The sequence below is a fragment of the Rhipicephalus microplus genome, chromosome X (genome assembly GCF_043290135.1).
Source record: "Rhipicephalus microplus isolate Deutch F79 chromosome X, USDA_Rmic, whole genome shotgun sequence".
Classification (NCBI taxonomy): domain Eukaryota; kingdom Metazoa; phylum Arthropoda; class Arachnida; order Ixodida; family Ixodidae; genus Rhipicephalus; species Rhipicephalus microplus.
In genome coordinates this window covers 63,397,133-63,418,589 of record NC_134710.1, presented here as the reverse complement: position 1 = coordinate 63,418,589, position 21,457 = coordinate 63,397,133, and the positions used below count along the sequence as shown (strand labels likewise).

General features: G+C 41.0%; 1 protein-coding gene across 4 annotated transcripts in view; it reads left to right on the top strand.

The window, feature by feature from the left end:
* Positions 1-21,457, top strand: part of Als2 (Amyotrophic lateral sclerosis 2) — a 170,949-nt gene that overhangs the window by 110,754 nt on the left and 38,738 nt on the right. For all 4 annotated transcript variants that reach the window (XM_075876972.1, XM_075876973.1, XM_037427255.2 and 1 more), the window contains 6 exons: positions 4,488-4,565; positions 4,662-4,810; positions 6,958-7,134; positions 18,234-18,413; positions 18,573-18,668; positions 18,777-18,872. In XM_075876972.1, coding sequence (XP_075733087.1) covers positions 4,488-4,565; positions 4,662-4,810; positions 6,958-7,134; positions 18,234-18,413; positions 18,573-18,668; positions 18,777-18,872 — 776 coding nt within the window. The remainder of the gene's footprint in view (positions 1-4,487; positions 4,566-4,661; positions 4,811-6,957; positions 7,135-18,233; positions 18,414-18,572; positions 18,669-18,776; positions 18,873-21,457) is intronic.

The window sequence follows — 21,457 nt, the reverse complement described above, 5'->3', positions numbered from 1 at the left end:
TGCATCCTTTAGTTCCTCAAAACTCGGATCGCCAATTATCCCCTTCTTTTTTGTAATCTCTATGCATCTTAAAACCCAAGCTGTTACTTTGAGTAATCTTTGTGGGTTCCATACTTCTCTGCGTCGATCACGACCGGAACTGACGTGTATGTGTTAGTTGCATAACACTCACTCCTCTCACTGTCTTCTTCCGTTTCCATCTGCGCTGTGGTCTTGTTTTCCGTAACAAGCCACTTTGGACCATGCCACCATAGGTCCGACTGTATTAAAGCTTTTGCGCTTACACCGCTGGTCACGAGATCAGCTGGGTTCTCTTCACTTGCAATATATTTCCACTCTGATAGCTTTGTTTTCTCTTTTATCTCCTTCACCCTAGTCTCTACAAATGTGTCTCATTTTTTCTTTCAGTGTTGCCAACTAATAACAATGGTCGAGTCCATCCAGTACCTTGTAGCATTTATATTTCTAACAGATCCGCTTCTGATGTATTTAGGAATGCGGGCAGACAGCAACGCAGCCATCAACTCAAGGTGTGGCAATGAGATTTGCTTCATTGGCGCTATTCTTCCTTTTGCAATTAGTATTTCAGCCTTCTTTTCCTTCTCGTAGGGATTTATCAAATAGGCCGCTGTTCCGTGTGCATATGGACTTGCATCTGAAAGCAAGTGAAGTTCCGTGTGAATAGGCTTCCTCCTTTGTCTTACATCAAACGGTTGTGGTACACTGGACGTCCCTTTCCACCGCATGTTTTGTATTTCTCGCTTGGCTGTTACCGTGAATGCAGTGAAGAGTCCCAGAATATCGTATACTCTTGCAGTGAGCTGTAACATTTGGTGCTTCATTAGCGCACCGCTGGTATCGATGTCTTTTGTGTCAAACAATGGTAGGTACAACCTATCTTCCTTGAATTTCCATCAGATGCCAAGAAACTATTTCAGTAGAAGCCCCGAAGCGTGCATTTTCCTCTTTCTTTATGTTTTGTTGTAATCCTGGCTCATTTGTGTTGAACTTTCTGAGAGTCATTGATGCCTCTTGAAAAATCTCCTTTGATTATCAGTAAAGTTTTTCAGCTTCCTTGGGCGATTCGGCTCCCATTATTACGTCGTCGACATAGATCTTTCTCCTCCAACTTGCTGAGGTGGTGCTGTACTGTTGCTGCGAGCAAGAAAGTACTGGGGGCAGTGCCAAACGTCACTCTTAACATTCTCTATGTTATGATCTTCGCATCGCTTCCACTCGGAATTCTGTCCCACAAAAAGAAACACAGCACGTCTCTGTCTTCCTCATGTATTGAAATCTGTAAGAATGCCTTCTCAATATCAGCTGTCATTGCAATGCGATGGTGTCGGAAGTTCATCAGCATGTGCACGAGATCACGATTGAGATTTGGTCCAGTTTCGAGGTTGTCATTTAGAGATGACCCTTTTGTGGATGATGATGACGCATCAAATACTATTTGTTGTTGTTTCACGATCCTCCTTAATGATGGCTTGATGCGGCATGTAGTAGCAGTGTGTCATTGGTGCCCTTTCTTCCTTGGCGACTTCTGCCACTGCACTAGTCATGTACTCGCTGATGGCATTGTCGTAACGTTGCAGTACACTTTCGTCTTTCTGTAACCTTCGAGTGAGTTGCTTCAATCTGGTCATTGCGACACCCTTGTTTTCATCAAGCTCCACGGTATCTTTCCATGGAAGTCGTATTGAGTTTTTTCTCTTCACACTTTAAGTTCTTGCTAAAATACTCCATCACACTCTTTTCTTTCTTTGCGTCTTGCTCGGTGCCCTTTATCCTGATGGTTTCTATGTCCCAGAAATGCTTTAGCTCTGTGTCTATGTCGGACTTGTCCACTTCAACGTGAAGTACCTTAACGGTTGACTGTTTCATTAATGTTGTGGCTAACTTAGTTTGCCCTGCACCGTCCAACCGAATATGGTCTCTATTGCTGTCAGCTTCTCTTCCAGTTTTCAAATGCCTCCGGTCATTGTTTGCCAGTAGTGGTCTGATCCAACAACAATTCTGGTTTCTCTGCAGTCTGTGCTTGTGCATGAACCGTCAACCAACAACCTTAATTCGTCGTCTTCATACTTCTTCTTCAATGAAACTGGCTGGAGCGGTATTTTTTCTATTGAAATAACGTCAATCTCGAGTGCTTCCAACGAAACCTCTTCGCCACTATATGCGCTTCCAAGTTTGACTTCAACTGAATGCATAGTCTTTTCCTCTTTTCCTCCTCCGAAATAGCCTATGGTCAGTCTTTCTTTTCCTTTGATCGTGCAACCAAGCTTTTTTGACAAGCTCTGAAGGATGAATGTTTTTTGGCTACCAGTGTCCAACAGAACCCCACAATAGCACGACTTGTTTCTACCTTCTGCTATTGCCATTGCAGTCTGCAGAAAAATGCTTGATGATATATTTGTATATTGGCAGGCTGACCTTTCCTCTTCCTGATTTTCATTTTTACCTTCAGTGGCTGCTGTGCCCTGCGCTGTGAGTTCTTTTCTCCGGCACATAGACGTTGCGTGCCTTTTCCAGCATATCTTGCATCTTATGCTTGCTTTGCATATTTTGGCGGTATGGCGAGGCCTCGTGTAACGGAAGCATCCATGAGACGCTTTTAGCTTCGTTTTCTTCTCTTCATATGACATATTCTTTCTGCAGTCATCAGAATAGTGGGTATTACTCTCACAGAATATGCAAAACTTTGCTGCAGTGCTTTGAAAATTGACCGTTCTTTTCTGTTGCCTACCGTCAAATTTGTTGTCGTGGCCTTCCTTGCGCTCTACAAATTCCTCTCTGCACTCAACTTGGTCTTTTATATACCTCATCAAGCGCTTCAGAGTTTCCTCATGGTGTTTAGTTGCATTCTGATCTTGATCTGAAGACCTACCGGCCTATTCTCTTTTTTTCAGTTGGAACCCCATCTGTATTTCCGCAGGTAAAGATCTTTTTAATACTGGTAGTAGCATCGATGCATAGGGCTCGATTTTCACGCCTAAAGATTCCACCCCATTTGTATGCACTTGTACTTTGTCTGACAGTCTTCTCAATCCTTAATAGTCACTGCTGCTTGCTACTGTACTCAAGTTAATTAGCTCTTTTATGTGTATTTCTATGAGCGCTTCGTCTTTCCTGTATCACTGCTTGAGCATGTCGATAGCTTTCACATAATTGCTGTCTGAGTGTTGAAGTCCCTCCACGGCAGCTGCTGCTCTCCCGGTTAGTGATGACAGAAGGTACGTGAACTTTTGATTCTCTTATGATTCTGTTCTCACAGGAACAGCCGATTCAAACTGATGCCAGAATCTCTGCCACATCCTCCTGTCACCATCAAACTTCATTAATTCTACCTTTGGTAGCTTTACTGCATTTGCTGGTGGCGCTTGCCTGGCCTTGTCATTTGAAGTGACCTGTTCCCTCACTGGCTCGCGTCGTTCTTGTCGCTAAAGGTAGGCATTGATGTTATGCAGAATGCTAATTGTCTTTAGCTCATACTCTGTGGTCCTCGCGAACTCGGCTTCGGCTGTTTCCGGCGTTATGAACTGTTCCATCTGTTGGTCAACTTTCTTTGACATGTCGGCGATGCCTCTAATCTGGCTGGCTATCAGTGATATTGCCTAAGGGTCTTCATTTTCATGAAGCTTATTTTCTGCTTCGCTCACTAGGTAGGTTATTTGCGTCCTCAGCGTTTTTCTTGTCTCCGAAATTACTTCCCTGTTCATTTTGAATAATTGAGGAAACGGCTAGTCGCTTACAGATTTCAGCGGCGAATCTTCATCCATGGCTGTGTCGTCCTCTGTGTATGTGCCGCTCTCTCAGATGGCGATGTCCCGTCTTGCTGCCGTCGATTCACTCTGGGCCTCCTCATCGTGCGTCCTCTGTGGCCTGTTCTTCATCCTGGTATTTCGTAGGCAGTGTTAAGAGGAGAAGCTGCTATCCTAGTCACGGCACCATGTCGCAGAAACGAGACGAGACAAGCGTGGACTGCGTTCGATAAGAACAAACAGCAAGAATCTTCTTTTTTAATTTTACTTATTCACGCGTGTGCTCTTCCGTGGCCCTTGTCTTCTTCTTCTCTTGGTCTTCGGCGAGTTTCAATAGCCACTATGAGCTGAAGTATTATTTCGAAGATTCGCAGCATAGCACAAGTTTGCTAATTTAAAGTGATGTTAAATCATGTCATTATTTATACATGTGCGAATGCAGCTTGTGCATTCTGGTGCGAGTGATACTAGATGTGTCGTTTTTTTATTCAAAACTGTAACAATATGCCTGTCGTGGCATTGGAGAATAAAGTCTGTTGTAAAAGGGTTGGCTTTCATTACTAAACTTTTGCTTGTATATTAATGAAGGTAACTGAATTTTACTAAGAAAATAGCTCATTTGATGCACTTTCTTGATGTCATAAGTTATTTACAGTTCTGTAAATTTCATTCAGTCATGCATGGGCCCTCTGTGTGGTGGTAAATCAGTTTTATTATTTACAGGGTTATGGCACTATGATGTTTCAAGACAATACTGTCTTCAAAGGAGAACTTGGTGCTGGCGGCTCGTTGAATGGGAAAGTAGGTTTTTTAAATAAGATTTTGGCACTTTAAAATGGTGCAGTAATTTTTAAAGTGATAGTGTGACGTAGTTTTCTCTTTCTTTTTTTTTTTCAGGGTGTCCTGAGTTTGTCAAATGGAGACAGTATCCAGGGCAGCTTTTGTGGCGTATGGAGTGAAGGCATCAAGGTATCGGGTGTATATCAAAAAGCAGTTGCTGACGAGCAGTGCACTTCTGATGTTGATTCACTTATTAGTCGGGACAAGTGAGTATGTTTGCCATGCTTTGGATTGCGTAAATGCTGTAACTTTTGAAATATTCACGAGTACTACCACTTTTTTAATGTAATTTTTGATGCAACACAAGATTAAGTTAAGATTGACTGTTCAGGGGATTGTAACTTTTAAAGATGTAAATAGATGGATGCTTGTATGCATTGAGCAACAACTTTATGGCATTATTGAAGGGAAGTTAATACCATGTCCAAAACAAACAGTGTTTGTTTCAGCCTGTATCAGCCCATAATAATGAAACCTTGCTTGAAAACTATTAAAATTACCTATTATCTAAAGAGTGCTACTTGATCTATGAATAAACTTCGCTGAAACTGTTGCTTGGGCAAATTGGTTCATGATTATTTAAACTGATTTGTTAGTGCAAAAAAGACAAGACATTTAGAAAGACACACACACAGCGCTGTGTGTGTGTGTGTCTTTCTGTGTGTGTGTGTGTCTTTCTAAATGTCCCGTCTTTTTTTGCGCTGATAAATCAGTCTAAATTGATCTATGAACCAGGGTGTTGGAGTGAAATCTTTTTCCTTTCGCTTCTAGGTTTTTTCCATTGCAAACAGTTCCATTCCATTTCTGCTCTGGAACAAAAAAAAATGTTCCGTAATGGCTCGTGACGTTTTTCAACTATATGCAAAAGTTTGAAGTTAGAGTAGCAATAAAGTATTGAAATTGTCATATATTCACTCATACTCCTCTTAAAGGGGCCCTGCAACACTTTTTGAGCATTGTCAGAAAATGCTGCCGATCGGTAGTACGCGAGCCAAATATTACAACACAGTATGCGGCCTGGAATACACAATAAATGATCAAATTCAGCTAAAAATTGCTTGGTCTTCTTCGACAAATCTCATCATATGCCCAAAAATCACATGTCAATGACCCATCTATCAGCCATTGGCTGATTTAAACATGGCGCGCTCGCGCGTTACAGCGATCGTCGCAAAAGGCCGCTACTTGTCCACGCATGCGCGTGCGACGCGATCACACTGAAAAACATACGCAAGGTTGCCAGGCGCGCGTGATGTTTTTCTGTGGCCCTGCCATTCCTCCCTGCTTAGCTTCCAGCGCTTTCGTCAGGATGAGAAAAGAGAGAATGCCATTGCAGCATGCGACAAACCCTTGTAACTCCACTCGCCTTGGACGGATTCTTAAAATTTTTGCGGCGTTGAATTCATGATGCAATAAGTTCTTCTAGCGAATTCATTCCAGGGTTACTTGAAAAAGTGTTTCAGGGCCCCCTTGAAAGTGAGACAGAGGTAGAACACGTTCTTCCCACGTTTCACAAATTCCTACAAAATTAACACAAACCAGTGCCCTTCTAAGTTCCAGTAGACTTTGTCAAAATTGAATAAATAATTTTTTTAGCAGGCTCAATGCTTTCACATACAAGAAGTGAGCATGATCTCAGAAGCAGCCCGTCATATAGCATACCTTTTTTATGCGAGGCCTTTGTTCATATAAAACAAACTTCCTCGCCGAGAACGCCCTCTCCATGCTGGCATGCATCATAGGCACACGAAAGTCCACTTGAGTAATACAAAAATCTCTGGTTGCCACTTTTTTTTATTTTCTGCACAACTTCAACACATTTTACTTTGGAATTCCTTCACGAGATACCCGCTAGTACTGTACCTTTAAGTATGCGTTATTGCTTACGTTGTATGACCTCAGTTTTTTCGGATTGCCAAGTTTCCACGTGAACTGAAAAATGATTAAAAAATTTCAGCTTCTCTCCGGAACAAAATAATAAATAACGGTTGGGTTACGATTTCACTGAAGTCAAACATATATTTTTTGTGTTATTTTCTGGTTTTCATTTCGTTTTGATATGTTGCTATGAACAGGTTAGTTATAGTGTTGTAGTTGGCTAATAAAGCTCATATATTATGGTTTTAGGACATTACAGCCCATCAATTAATTAAGCCCATGTATTTTTTTTCTTCTTTAGTATCCCTTTAGCTACTTATTGATTCTACTGTAGTTTATTTACTGTTTTTTGTGTGAGGTAATGCTTATATCAAATTGTGACTCATAACTAAGGAGAGACTGTTTTTTGTTGTTTGTAGTAACAACATAAGTTGTGTGGACAAAAGTAAAAGAGCCCTTTTTTTTTTTTAATCAGAAAAGCATCCTTTTCGATGAGTGTGCCAGCGTCTGACAAGTGGAGGGACATCTTTGACCATTGCCGAGACATGCTTGGAATTTTGGGAGTCTCTGACGCTCAAGACAACAAGCACGCATGGGATGCCATTGCTATTGCCATCAGCAACAGAAAAAGGCAGAGCCATGTGGAAAAGCAGTATGGCAGCATTTATTGAACTTCTTTATTTCTTTTGCTACTTTTTCTTAATTATGTCATGTTTCTTGAGAGCTTTTCGCTGGCCTGTGTTTGTGCTTCAAAGGGGCCCATCAACACTTTTTCAGCATAGTCAGAAAACTGTGCCAATTGGTAGATGAGGCTCCTGAGAACATGCTAGCCAAACATTGTAGCACAGCATGTGGCCTGTAATTTAAAGGGAATTTTTAAAGTTTGCTAAAAATCCTGCTCTTCTCTTTGACAAGTGATGCCATAAACCCAAATGACTGCACCGTAAACCCAAAGGCAAAAGCTGATTTGAGCATTGTGATCTACAATGTTACTGCAGCCATTGCGGTGCCCGTACGCTCTTTTGTGATCACACTAAAGGTAAGCTGTGCATAAAAAAAAAAAAGAGGGAGACAACAAAATTTTTAGTTATGACACGCACTGATGAATGGATCTAGCTTCACGTAGCTTTCAATGTACTCACTGGTACTAAAGGAGGGAAAGTGCTTGGAGTATGTAACAAATCCCTGCAACTCTGCTTCTACTTAATGGATTCTAAAAATCAATTCATGAAGCAGGGAATGTTTTTAATGAATTCATTCAATGATTACTTGTAAAAGTGTCTAAGGACCCCTTTCAGGTCATGGTTAGAATATTCTGCTTATTTGTGAATAACGCAGGTATGTGAACAGGCCTGAACTCTGATGAGGTTTGAAAACAGAAGTGAGAAATGTATGTGCTTTGTTTCTGTCGCATGGAAGCATCTAAATTAGATTACATATTTGAAATTTGAAATTTATTTGACGAAATTTGACGAGATTACAAGGTGGACAAGAAGTGCAACTTCAGAGGTCCCGGAGTGAAAACTGTCGGGGGGACCTCCCAACAAAACATAAATGGGTGTTTACAGGAAACTAGGCAAACAGGGAATCTTTATTTTATATAATTTCTTTAGCTTTGGTAATAAAGGATAAAGTATTCATAAGTAATACAAAAAATAAAAAACTAATTTGACAATCACAAACGTCAATGATAAAATAATTTTAACAAAGTCAGATAGAAGAAATCACAAAAATTAATTCAAACAAAGAATGGTGGCATGAACAGCTACACATGCAAACAAGTATCAAAATGGGCAAAAGTGAAACACTTGGAAGTGGCAAAAGCACGTTGCGAAGTAGTAGGGTAGGCAAAACCTAGTGAATATTATGTGTCTAACAAAGTGTTAATGAAATGTTCCTTAGTTTTAGGTTTGAATGAGAATAATGAAGATGACTTTATATTCGATGGCAATGAATTCCAAATTGAAATGCCTAGAAAAGCAACAGTAAATTGCCCCTAATTTGTTCTAATTTTAGGAAGGAGTAGATTAAGTCGCTTTGAAAATCTTGTATTATTGTTATTGATGAAGCTGGAGCGAGTGAAACCTGGAATATTGAGATTGGTATTCATAAGACGAAACATTAGTAGTGACACCTTATGATGGAATAACATGTGCAAAGGTAGAATATTTACACAACGGAATATGGGAGCAGAGGGAGATGTATGTTTTTGAAATGTAACCAATCGTAATGCCTGCTTTTGCAAGATTTCTAGATGATGAAGATGTGCATAATATATATTACCCCAGGATGAAAGGCAGTATGAGAGGTGACTGTGTATGTACGCATAGTGTAAAGACATGAGAATGTCCAGATGAAAAAAAATTGTTAGTATTTATAATGATGTGAATGCCTAATGAGATTTTTTGAACAAGTGATTGTGTATGATAGTGGAATTTCAGATTTTCATCTAGAACAACACCGACAAATTTTGTTGTTGTGGATCTTGAAATTCCATCATTATTTAAAGAAACTGCAATGGGATGAATGAACAGATTTTTCGACTAGTTGAATAGCATAAATGTTGTCTTATATGGGTTAATTATCAGCTTGTTTTTCACACACCATGAATGAACACTAGCTAGGTCAGCGTTCAGTTTATTCTGCAGTGAGCCAGGATTGTTATCAGATACGAAGATGGTGGTGTCATCGGCATAAAGTAGACAATGTGCATGTGTTAATACTTGTGGCAAATCATTGATGAATATTAGGAATAAAAGTGGTCCAAGTATTGATCCTTGTGGAACACCTATGTTTATAGTTTTCGATGAGGAGAGGACACCATCAATTTGGACTCTGTAAGATCTGTCTTTTAAATAACTACGAATCAATTCTAAAGGTGGTCCAGAAATGCCATAACCTTCAAGTTTGTTTAAAAGAATATGATGATCGATGGAATCAAATGCTTTGGTGAAGTCAATGAAGAGAGATCCGACTAAAAAACCTTGGTCGATGGCTAGTTTAACACTTTCAACAAAACTAATAAGAGCTAAATCAGTAGACATATTCTCGCGAAAACCGAATCGGTCATGAGTTAAAAGATTAAACTTGGACAAGTATTTACTTAGGCGGTTGTGTATTAATTTTTCTATCACCTTGCTGAGGAAAGGCAAAATGCAGATAGGACGATAATTACTCATGCACTTGAGGTCACCTTTTTTAAATACTGGGATTATTTTACCAGTTTTGAGTCTATTAGGAAAGATCCCATCTTTGAATAGTTTGTTTATTACATGTGCTAACGCAGGCGAGATCTCTTTAGACACAAGTTTAATGCTTGAGGGGTTTATAAGATCAAGACCTAGACCAGTTGATTTAAGAGAGTTGATGATAATGTATACTTCTTCCGGCATCGTTGGAAATAAGTAGAAAGAATGAGGACAGCGCTGAAAAGTGAGTTGTATCGAATTAGCCTGATCACTGTCTGTGAAGCTGAAATGATCACTGTAAGCATTAACAATATCACTGAAAGCATTAACAATATCTTCAGGCTCAGTAATGATAGCAGAATTGTGGTTTACACATGATATGCAGTTTCTGGTGGTGCTGATGTTCAAGAATTCTTTAATTACCTGCCAGTACTGCCTAGTGTCGCATCTGTTTCTTTTTATTTTATTTTCGTAGTACATACACTTGGCATCTTTTAAAGTGGCCGTTAGAATATTTGAGTACGTGTTAAAGCGCGACTGCAAAGCATTATTAAAAAGCTGGGCTTTAAGCTTCTTACAAAGATTATCTCTCCTTTTAATAGATCACAATATAAATTACTGATCCAAGGCTTTCTTGGCGATCTAAACAATTGAGTGATGGTTGTGTTACTTATGCGTAAATGAGAGCATTCTGATATTTTTTCAAAAAAACATTCAAAAGCTTTAACACTGCATTGTTCTTTAAGCACGTTAGTCCAGTGAATTGCATGAATTGTACGTATGAATTTCTTGGAGTCAAATATAGTTCTTACATATTTTTTTGATTGAACATGTGATGAATGACCTATGCAAAAAAGAGTAGGGTAATGGTCTCTTGCGGCATATTCCACTATTTCAGCTGTACTAAGGTAAAGCTAGAAAGCTAGATCTGCTGGTAAGCTAGAAAGCACGTGGTCAATTAAAGTATTGGGGCCACCTATGTGACATCTACTTGGGCCAGAAATTAGTGATGAGAGACTGCATCTTAGGTAAGTTCGTAAGTACTCGGAAAATGATTGGTTGTTAGGGTCGATACTGTTGATATTAATATCATGACATATAATCATATCTTTGTTTTCATCAACTAGTATGTTCAATACCTGCTCAAATTTCTTACAGAACTCATTGTATGAGGATGAGGATAAATGATAGATGCACGCAATTATGATGTTACATTTAAAAGGGAGCTGCAGGCTATTACTGTCACCTTCTAACCATACTTATTCGCACAGACAGTGATGAAAAACAAGGTCATGACAGCGTTTATATAATGATGATTTTACTCAAATGCCTGACCACCACTATGATAACCTTCGCGGTGACAATATTCAGGCGTGTAACTAGAAAGACTGTATAAATTTCCATCATGGGATGTTAGCCACGTTTCAGATAGGCATACAAAAGAAAAGGCATGATCCAAAACACAAAGAAGAGCGATGAGATCATCATGATGCTTACGAACACTGCGTATGTTTAAATGCAAAAAGGATAATGCGGGTTATTTTTTCTTAAGCAGAGTTTTGGCTTCATCAAGAGTAAAGACGGGTTCATCCATGATGATTCAGAAGTTATTAATTCAAGCACGGAACGTATATATTTCCCCACTTGAATACTGACAGATCATTCACACTAGATGTGCGATGAACACGGGTGTCTTCTGACTTTCTGGCCTTGATAGTACAGTTATTGGTCCACAAAAACTTCCAATCTTTAGACTTCTTCAGTTCTAGCTAGCACCTGCGCAAAGAGCTGCTTGTTGTTGGGTGTGAGGTGATCATTCACGAATATGGAAGTCGCTGGCTTTTGTTTTAGCCCTATTGCAGTTGTTGTGAGCCTTGATCAGTTATTATATTGTTGTTGCTGAAGGTCATACTAGTGCTGTCAGCAGTAGTCACCACCAACACAGCAGTATTTAAGGGGGACACGTGTCTTAGAAGGCCGAAAATCGCCAAAAAATAGACTTTTTGAAACTGACATTTTCGGACCCTGTACCTATTTTTGCACTTATTTGAGAAGTTTCTAGCTTCTTGCGTCATTATTTCTGACGCAAAATTAATTTATAACATCCCTGTGAGGTGAATGTGAGTGCAAATAGACGCTAAAATCACGCTTTTTCTGCGCCGAACCATTGCCTTTACACACTAGCTATCGTGGTCATCTTGGTCTCGTTTGGAAGGGTTGTTCTTTATTTTCAATTTCCCGCCATCGCTGGCTCGCCTTGCTCATTGGTTTTTCAGCGAAAACACGTCATCAAGAAGCACCAGCGTGCGATTCTATTGGCTGCTTGGGGCACGTGACTAAATCTGGGCATCCGATTGGCCAAGTGGCGTTTCTGGCATCTGCTTTACCGCCGTGATGCGCTCAGGCATGTGCCATTTTGTCATGGTGCTATCGACTGCCTGCTGCAGTAAAGAAGTTCTGCGCCACACTAATTTGTGAAATGGGTGTGGGGATCGATAATAATACAAACTCTCCTTGCTTCATTTTCTATAATTAAGAAAATCAGAGTTTTTAAAATTTTTGGTTTGTTATTAATATTAATAATAAAGATATTGTCACAAGGTCGTGAAGTGGACAAAGGCAGTAGTTGGCATGCTCAAGGGGAAACGCTTTATTTGGGTGAACCTGTGCTTAGGAAACGAAAAGGCAAACTACAGCAATACACACTGTACACTGATAGCAGCGAACAGAGCGTGAGCCGTCGATAAACTGATCAGTGGTAAGGCACGTCGGTATTTATACACGCGGTGTCAAAGGTTCTAGCATTATGACTGGTGTGAAAGCTTTCAAAAGAACCTGACTCTTTGCATGCTGTATGCAATCTTAAAGGGACTGTCTACCGCTTGGAGAAAATTTTTCACATTGTGGTGCAAATGAGAAGATTGCTCATCACACCTGCGGCAACGAGCATGCTTTTATCCCATAAAAAAGGAATTATAATTTTAACGTGATGTTGAAAGTCGACAAAAAATGACCGCTAGCGTCACCCAATAGCGATATGGTCAATCTACTGGTAGGACAGTAAATCCTCGCAGGTGTACTTATTTTGCTTAAAAGCAAACAATGTGTAACTTGAAATTGTACTTCATGCGCTTGAGGCAGCTACAGATTGTGCCAGACTAATTTTTGCTTTTTTTTTTCTCACGCGTTCAAAGAGGTGCCCGGTGGCGCTGCTGGCAGTGTGTTCGCTTATCTGCATGCCTGCTTGCAAATGGGGGAAAAACGTGAGCGCGGCGTCCACCGCCGCTCATAAGAACAACAAAATAGTGTGCATACCTTAAATGACCACCAAGGTATTTGTTTTATTAATAATAAGCAAAGTGTGATGAAGCCTGCCAAAACCACACGTGGTTTCAATTTTAGACTTTCACCAGCTGTACAATTGTCATCCCCTCCACCGATCAGTGTTGTGGGCATTCATCCCGCCGATGAAAGGAGACCAAACGGAGATAGAAGGAATTCTGCTTTGAAAATTTTTTTCTCACTTTCCAGAGAAACTGCTACAAGGTTAGACACTTCAGACGGTATGCTTTTTATTGTGACATAAAATAGAAAATCATTGAAGCACGGTAGATAGTTTCTTTAACAAAATATCAGAAAATTGTGTAGCTTCGCAAACATTGTGGCCGTGCTGAGTGTTGACGACCGCTCTTGTGGGCGAAACTTGAGTACATTAAATTAAACAAGAAATGTGCATGGCATTATAATGTACATTCAATTTTTACTTGGTTTAGAAGCTCTTCTTTGTCTCCTACATTAGTGTCACTAGAAGCTCTATTGCCTTTTTCTATTTTGGTTTTCTAGTTCGAACACATATACACTAGGTGCACATTAGATTCAGAAGCATGTAAAAATTAAGTAAGAATTGCGTAAGCAGAGGTGGGTTTGGGTGTTTTATATTTTTTTGACAAGGTATGGCATTTTTTTTTTAAAGTTTTGCCATGTCTTCAAGCTTGAGTTAATAGAGATCAGTTGTGTGTGTCTGTGTGCATGTACCCATGCTCACTTGTGTCTAAACTCCCAATTGTATGGCTAGACTGACTTTGTTTGCTTAGAGGCTTTAGGTTTGCAGGGTCCCTTTGAGCGATGATTGATGTATGTCTTTAAGGTATATTTTTCTGTGTATTGGCTTCAAGCGTGGTATTCTGTGTATGGATTTTTTTCTGATTTTCTTCGTGATTAAACTTTTGTTGAAAGTATAGGTCAGAAAACTCACTAATGAGTTGACTCAGTCATATTCACTCAGACTCAGACAGACCCGTGAGTCTGCATCTGAATGAGTAATATTTTGGGGAGTTTGAGTCCAAGTGAGTTCAGTTTGAGACATATTTAGTGAGTTTGAGTTTGAATGAGTCCAGTTCAGCAAAATAATGGTGATTCTGAGCCTGAGTGAGCCTTAAGCACCAAATATGTTTCATAAGTGAGTTCCATTTTTTATTGCTGACCTATGGTCCTGTCTACTCATATTCAGTATTACTGTCAGCCTTTTATCGGCTTGTGGTTGTACTCAAATGTTTTCACATATACTACCTCAATGTATACATGTTCATGCACCACACCACTATTTATTGGTTATAGACGTGAACTGTGATGGGTGACATGAACACTCTCTGCACTCTTTCTTGAAAAGTTCTAAAGATATCTCGTGTGAGTCAGGTATTTCATAAAAATGTCCTCTGTCACGATTTAATGCTGGGAGCGCTTGCTAAGGATGGATAGAGAGAGACTGAGATGGGTGAGGCAAGACAAACACTTGATACTCTGTATGGGCAAAAGAAATACACAAAACTCGTGTTTAAGCACTCAAAATTAACTCAATAACACTATATACACACAAGTGTACTATAGACTGAAACCAGAACTAACTACAATAAGCGTGAGAGCCAACTATAACCCTAGCCAGCATCTGTTTGAAATGGCGTTTCGGTAACGAAACGTTCTTACAGTTGTGGGGTCTTGATGTGGTGAGCGCCACGTTCTTGGACTAAACGGACACAGCAGACGCGATCGGATTGAACCAAACAAGAACGCATTTATTCAACTACTTTTTAAAACGATAATGTCATCAGCCGAATAATTAGTAGTGCACACGTATCCCGAAGGAGTATGGCCACTAGCGTGGGTCCGGTCTTAGTGAGCCGCTGGGCATGCATTAACCGTCGCCATGGCGAGAACACAGTACTGCTCAAGGTTGCAACACTTTATTGTCTGTGGCAACACCAAAACGCAGTACAGATCCCGTTGCAAAGGCGCGGGGGGAAAGCAAATGGGCTTATCCACACCACGGCTGAGAAGTAATCCACAGGGGTGCCGCGAGCACGTCTCCATGGGCAAAGGTGATTCCCGAGGGCACGGGGGCAAAGGGTCCGGTTGCTCGAGCGAGAGCAAAGGCGCTCGCGTTGGCTTCGGAGAGATGTGGGTTGACATAGCCTGGCCACGCACTAAGACACCACACCGCTCTTCGGCCCAGCGTTCAGAAAGGGCACAAAAGGTAAGCATTCCGCCGCTGGTTCAAGGCACCGTTAGTGAAGTCTGACGAGTCCCAAGCAATAGGAGTCGACGGACGAAAAAGAGATGTGCGCTCACCCTCAGTCGTTTCGGAGATATTTCTCGCAGTTCGGAGATATTTTTCGCAGCTCAAAACGTCTCGAGAGACTTTGCACGCGGCGCCACAGTCGACATCCGCTACTGGGTGATAAGGGTTAAACGTCACTTCCCGCTCTCCCAGTGTGGCAGACCACGGAGGAGAGGAGTCATGTCGGGACATGAGAACGCAGAAAGAGCTGGCAAAGCCCGCGCAAAGGCAGCGGGCTAGCCTCAGTTCTCACAAATTATAACATCAATTGTGATCAACATGCTAAAATAACCTTGCACAATATTACCATACACTCAACAACATAACATACACAAGGCGGCTGACGCTTGACTCCACATGAGGACCCCCGGCAGACGGCCTGCGGTGCCATGCACCGGGGACACACTGCGAGAGATAATCGTTCGCGCCAATTGCCACCAGCCGAAGGGACTCACTCAATTCTCTCTTGCCGCCGCCAAAGCTTGCCACCAGGGGTCACCACCGGCACTACCAATCTAACCATGATGATGATAGCGGTGATCAATGCTCGCGAACACAACACCACCTACCGTTAAATCCTTTTGGAAGTTCCTAAAGTTGTCGTCTGTTTCCGCCGAACGAGCCGCTTGTCCTCATTGCCGCTGTCCCAGTCTTCGTCGTTTTTGGCTCAGCTTGGTTAAACCCAACTCGTCAATGGCCTCATGACAGTGGTGTGGGCCGCAACTGTTCTGGCATGAAGTGGAAGACATGTATGCCCAACAGGAACTGCTGTGAAAGGGTGCGGCAAGTTCAGGCAACCTCACTCAGGTCTTCCGATCTCGATGGGCACTTTCTGGGTTTCTTCCTCGGGACAGCCTTCAGAACCAGGCGGCTACTGCTTCCATCGCTGTAGCGATGCTAATTTTTCTGAGCAGCGCAGTTCGAAGCCCCACAGCACATTGGCAGCTCATCCTCTGGGATTGTCCATCACGGCTCGGGTCGCGTGCCACGAGCCTTCGTGTTCAATCTCGTACGTGAACGTGGCGCGAATGCGCGCCATCGGGATCTCGCGCACCGACGCCGCATTCCAGCGCTCGGCATGTGCCTCATGTGCTCTTACTCATCATATCCTTACTGGACGACCATATTACATATAACTCGTACTTGAGGTATAAGATCAAAATGCATATCGAAGAGCACCGATTATATGAGACATTGGCATTAAAGAGCAGTGACACCAAAACAGAAAAAAAGGTAGAAAAAGGTAAAAAAGGAAAAGGTAGAAAAAGCCATGACTCTGAGTGAGTATGACTAAGTAATATGGTTGATATGTGGGGTTTAACGTCCCAAAACCACTATATGATTATGAGAGACGCCGTAGTGGAGGGCTCCGGAAATTTAGACCACCTGGGGTTCTTTAACGTGCACCCAAATCTGAGCACACGGGCCTACGACATTTCCGCCTCCATCGGAAATGCAGCCGCCACAGCCGGGATTCGAACCCGCGCCCTGCGGGTCAGCAGCCGAGTACCTTAGCCACTAGACCACCGTGGCGGGGCTGACTAAGTAATATGTTGGTGAGATTGAGTTTGAGCGAGTCCGTTTGAGCAAAAGTTTAGTGAGTCTGAGTTTGAGCAAGTCCGGTTGAGGAAAATTTTTATGAGTCTGAGTTTGAGTGAGCCCTCAGAGCAGTATATATATTTTTAGTGAGTTTGAGTGAGCCCCAACTTTTTTGCCAACCTACAGTTGAAAGTGAATGCTTGTGTTGTGCTCTGGCTTGCGTCTTTGTCTTGAATGCACACTCTCAGGTACCGATGGGGTTGTAAGTTTAATTACAGCCTGTAGCAGTGTCAATCTACTTCAGTGAAATCCAAAAATGGTCTTTTGTAATATTTTAAGCCTATGTTAAGGAGTGCAATGTGATCAGCAATAGCTACTTGAAATGTAATTTTTTAAGGTTCCATTCATTACACACAAACTATCATATCAAACATTTGTTCGCTCACAACTAGAATATGCATCATCCATTTGGTCACCTCATCAAGTCTGTCTCATCGACTTGCTAGAAACTGTACAGAACCGTGCTGCACGTTTAATTGCGCGTAACTACAATTGCTATTCTAGTGTAACTGACATGAAGGCTTCATTATCTTTATCATCTTTGGCATTGCGCACGAAGATAACCACTCTGTGCATATTCCATAAAGTAATTTACAGCACACACGTGAATACATTGCCACTATCAAGGCCCCGTTGTATATCTCACAAGCTTCATAATCAGCATAGTTTTGTTGGTCTTTTCGGCTGCGCTCAAGCCTTCAAAGCATCCGTGCTGGTGCTCAATGGAATGACCTCCCTGATGAGGTAGGGTGCATTTGTGATCACGTGGCATTTAGAAATAAAATGCTAAATATTTACAACTGCATTCTTTAAACATATCTTTTTGATTGGTGTTTATTTATTGTAAGCTTACATGTCACCCATTCAATTATGTATAACACATAAGTTTCCTATTATTAGTGCATGTTATCTCCCTTATTTAGCAATTGTATACTTGGCTGCTTTTGAGTTACTTTTGTTTGTTTCGTGTTTTTTCATAAAAAATATATATATATATATATATATATATATATATATATATATATATATATATATATATATATAGTTGTATAGTATATAAACACTACCTCACTTCCTGTGAGATAGTATTTGTAAATAAATAAAATTAAATAATAACCCTCCTCTCTGGTACCTGTGCTGCTTCAGGAATTTCAGACATTGAATTTCATTCAAAGTGGTCCGTTATTTCCTGAAATAAGAAAAATTTGTGTTTACTCATATAGTTGCCGAGAGATGACATTATTGTAGTAATGAATTTTACCAGAAAAATATTGTTCCAAAAAACAGTTGAAATATTCAACTAACATTGTTATAGTATCTAAAGAGCGGCAATCAATATTGAAATTACAGAGGGAAATCCTGCTGCAAAGAAAACCTAGACTACCTTGAGCGTATCCCTCAAACCAGTAAGAAGCATGGGTCATTGACACTAGATCGTTATGTTGAGATCAAGGACTATCTGACCAGTGCATTTGACTGTGTTCATCATCCTTTGGGCTATCTTTTAGATGGCTTGGTAGGTGTGTTCAGGTAAGCAGCATTCTGATATCTTGTTTGTCTTTTTTGTTGTTGTTAGCCACTGGGCTTTTATCTCTTTCTTGTATAATTTAGTGATTATTACACTTTTTATTTTCATGCTTATACTTGTTTCCTGGTAATGCAAGTTTCTGTTGTGATTCTTCTTGGTAGGCTGACGTACTGTGGCATTGGCGTCCATCCCCGACTTCTAGTGCATGCTGTGGAAGAAGTCAGATCATTCTGCCAGAGGCTGTATGAGTTGGTCAGGTAACTAAAGTCAATCTAAAGCAGCCGTATTACTTAAAATAGATCATTTTTCTCCGGTGCAGGTTATAAACTCACTTAATTTTATGGTGGTTTCTGTTTAAATTGCAGAATTCTTTTTCCTGACTTGCCTCAAGCAGATAAGCCTCTGGTTCTGACCACTTTAGGGAATTTGGACTGTCCAGATGACTTCCTTGATGGTGCTGGGTATGTTTATTGTTACATCACATGTAACCTACAGAGCTTACCTACGGAGCAAAAGCTTGGAGTCTTAAAAAGAGTCTTAAAGGAGTCTTAAAAAGCTTAAACCGAGGACAGTGCAGCGAGTAATAGAAAATAACATGGTAGTTGTAACCTTAAGGGACAGGAAAAGAGCAGGGTGGATCAGGCGACAAACTGGTCATAAGGACAACATAGTCAAAATCAAGAAGAATAAACTGACATGTGCAGGGCATGTAGCATGTAGGCAAGATAACCGCGCTAGTAATGAAGAGTAAGTGGCTGGACTCCAAGAGAAGGAAACATGCGAAGGGTAGAGGGGATGTTAGGTGGACAGATGAGATTATGAAGTTTTGGGTACAACATTGCAGCAGCAAGTGCAAGACCGGGTTGATTGGTGGAACACAGGCGAGGCCTTTGCTCTGCAGTGGGTATAGTCAGGTTGTTTATGATGATGATGACATCACACATGCATAATATTCTCTGATGTTTTATCTACAGTATTGTGCCTTGCACGAAAGAAGTGGCGTTGATTGAGGGGCCTGTTTTTGTTACATACAACCCTCTAAGGTGTTAGTTACAACTCTAGATACAACCCTATAAAGTGTTAGTCAGTGGTAGAGCATTTGACTGCAATATATATGAAGTGTTGATACAACCCTATGAACTCAAGGAAAACATAGGGTAGTTTTTAATATATGTTTAGTAATTATGAGACCCCTGTCATGTATAAAATGATCAAGAACCTACACCCTGAAACTGTGAATGCATTTCTATCTCTTTACAACACCATAGCACTGACAAGCTGCTCGTGTAAACCCTATGAAAAAAAGTCACCACCTAAGCACTCCGTGTTAACCAGTGAGGCTGAAATGTGGGGCCACAGGCGGTTGCAGAAGCCGCAGCCTAAGCCAAAGTGTTTCTCGAGAAGCTCTGCCGAAACTGGGCGTCAGCTTTGGCGAATGCGTTCTCGCCATTGTCACGTTGACGCTGTTCAGCTAGCAACGCTGCTTCCATGGCTCGTCGTTGTCACTTGCATTTGGCTCGGAAGGCTGCCAGACACTGAGTGTGCAGTCGCTGCTTGCGCTTTGCCACTCGAACCTGTTCTTGTGCCCGGACTATTGCAGTGGCCTGGTGAACATGAATTGTCTCGCAGATCAGCTGTTGGTGCTGTTCTTGTAAAGTTGTCTGCTGTTCAGGCGTATGTTCGATTCGTGCCCTCCCTATGTGAAAGTGGCAAGTTGAAACTATTGCAACCAGGCTCGGCGGCACTGCTGCAAAGAGGTGAAGGACGTCATTGACAATATTGAAGGACGTTATTGACGATACAAAGAATGGCGTCACTAATGCGCCCTCCCAATGACGCGTGCGCTTGGTTGCGACAACTATAATGATGTAACTGACGACACAGCCAATGGAAGTCGTTAATGTTTCTCGTGGCAAATTCTTTTTTGTTTGGCGTAGCCATATACAGCTCTTACTATAGAAATGATAAACCGACTACTGATTCATTTTAATGAAAGCAACAATATACTATAACTGCTTCAATGTGGCTTCAGGGAAGGTTGGTCAACCCTAGACCACCTTGTTCACATTGAGTGAATAATTAGAGATGCCTTTATCTATAAACAGTTTTTTGCTTTCGATTTTTCTCGACGTGAGTAAGCTCATGACACGATATGGTGATTTAGAATTCGTATGACCTATTTGTGCTGGGTGTACATGGCAGCATGTTCAGTACAATAGTAAGTTACACGTCTAATAGCACTTTTCATGTTAGTGGGTAATGTCCTGTCGAATTCATTCATTCAAGAAACTGGTGTTTCGTGAGTAGGCGTGCTTAGTTGCATGCTCTTGATGGGGAAAATGAACTCGCTTTATACGACAATTCCCCCTCACAATGTTTTACTGTATATTGATGATGTCCAAATAGACTTTGAATCATGTAATCTCTCAACCTGCGAGCGACAAATTCAGCTGCAGCTGAACAATGTATAAAAAGGGGTTAATGTAAACAGTTTTCTGAAAAAACACTAAAGTGAAACAATGACTTGGTTTAGATTGATAAACACGACCCTGAAAACTCTAATATCACAAGTTTCACTATCATAAGTTCACTATTAGCGGGGAAAATCATGGTTCAAGTTTAATTTTTTAAATTTGTGCTGAAATCTTTGCATGTGACGTCATTAATTTCTATTTTTCTTATTTTTGCGACATGGGCTTAGTGAAATTTTTTTAAACTTCTTCTGCTAGCTTTATGACACCCACAGATGACAAACGCACTTCATTTTTACCGATTAGAAACTACATTGGGCCCAGTAGATGCCGTCGAAATTTGTGACATCACAATGTTTGGTACGAGAATCTGAAGGTAGCATCTCCACCTGCATTTTCTTTTCGCACTTTTTCTCGCTTACCAAGCATCGTCTTGCGATAAGAGTGGTGTTTTTGGGACTATGAAGTTGCACTTTACTAACACATGTAAAGTCATTTTCCTCTTTAGTGTACCTTCAAGAGAAAGCCTCTTAAAAGCTCATGTGTTGTTCTTAAAGGGACACTAAAGGCAACTA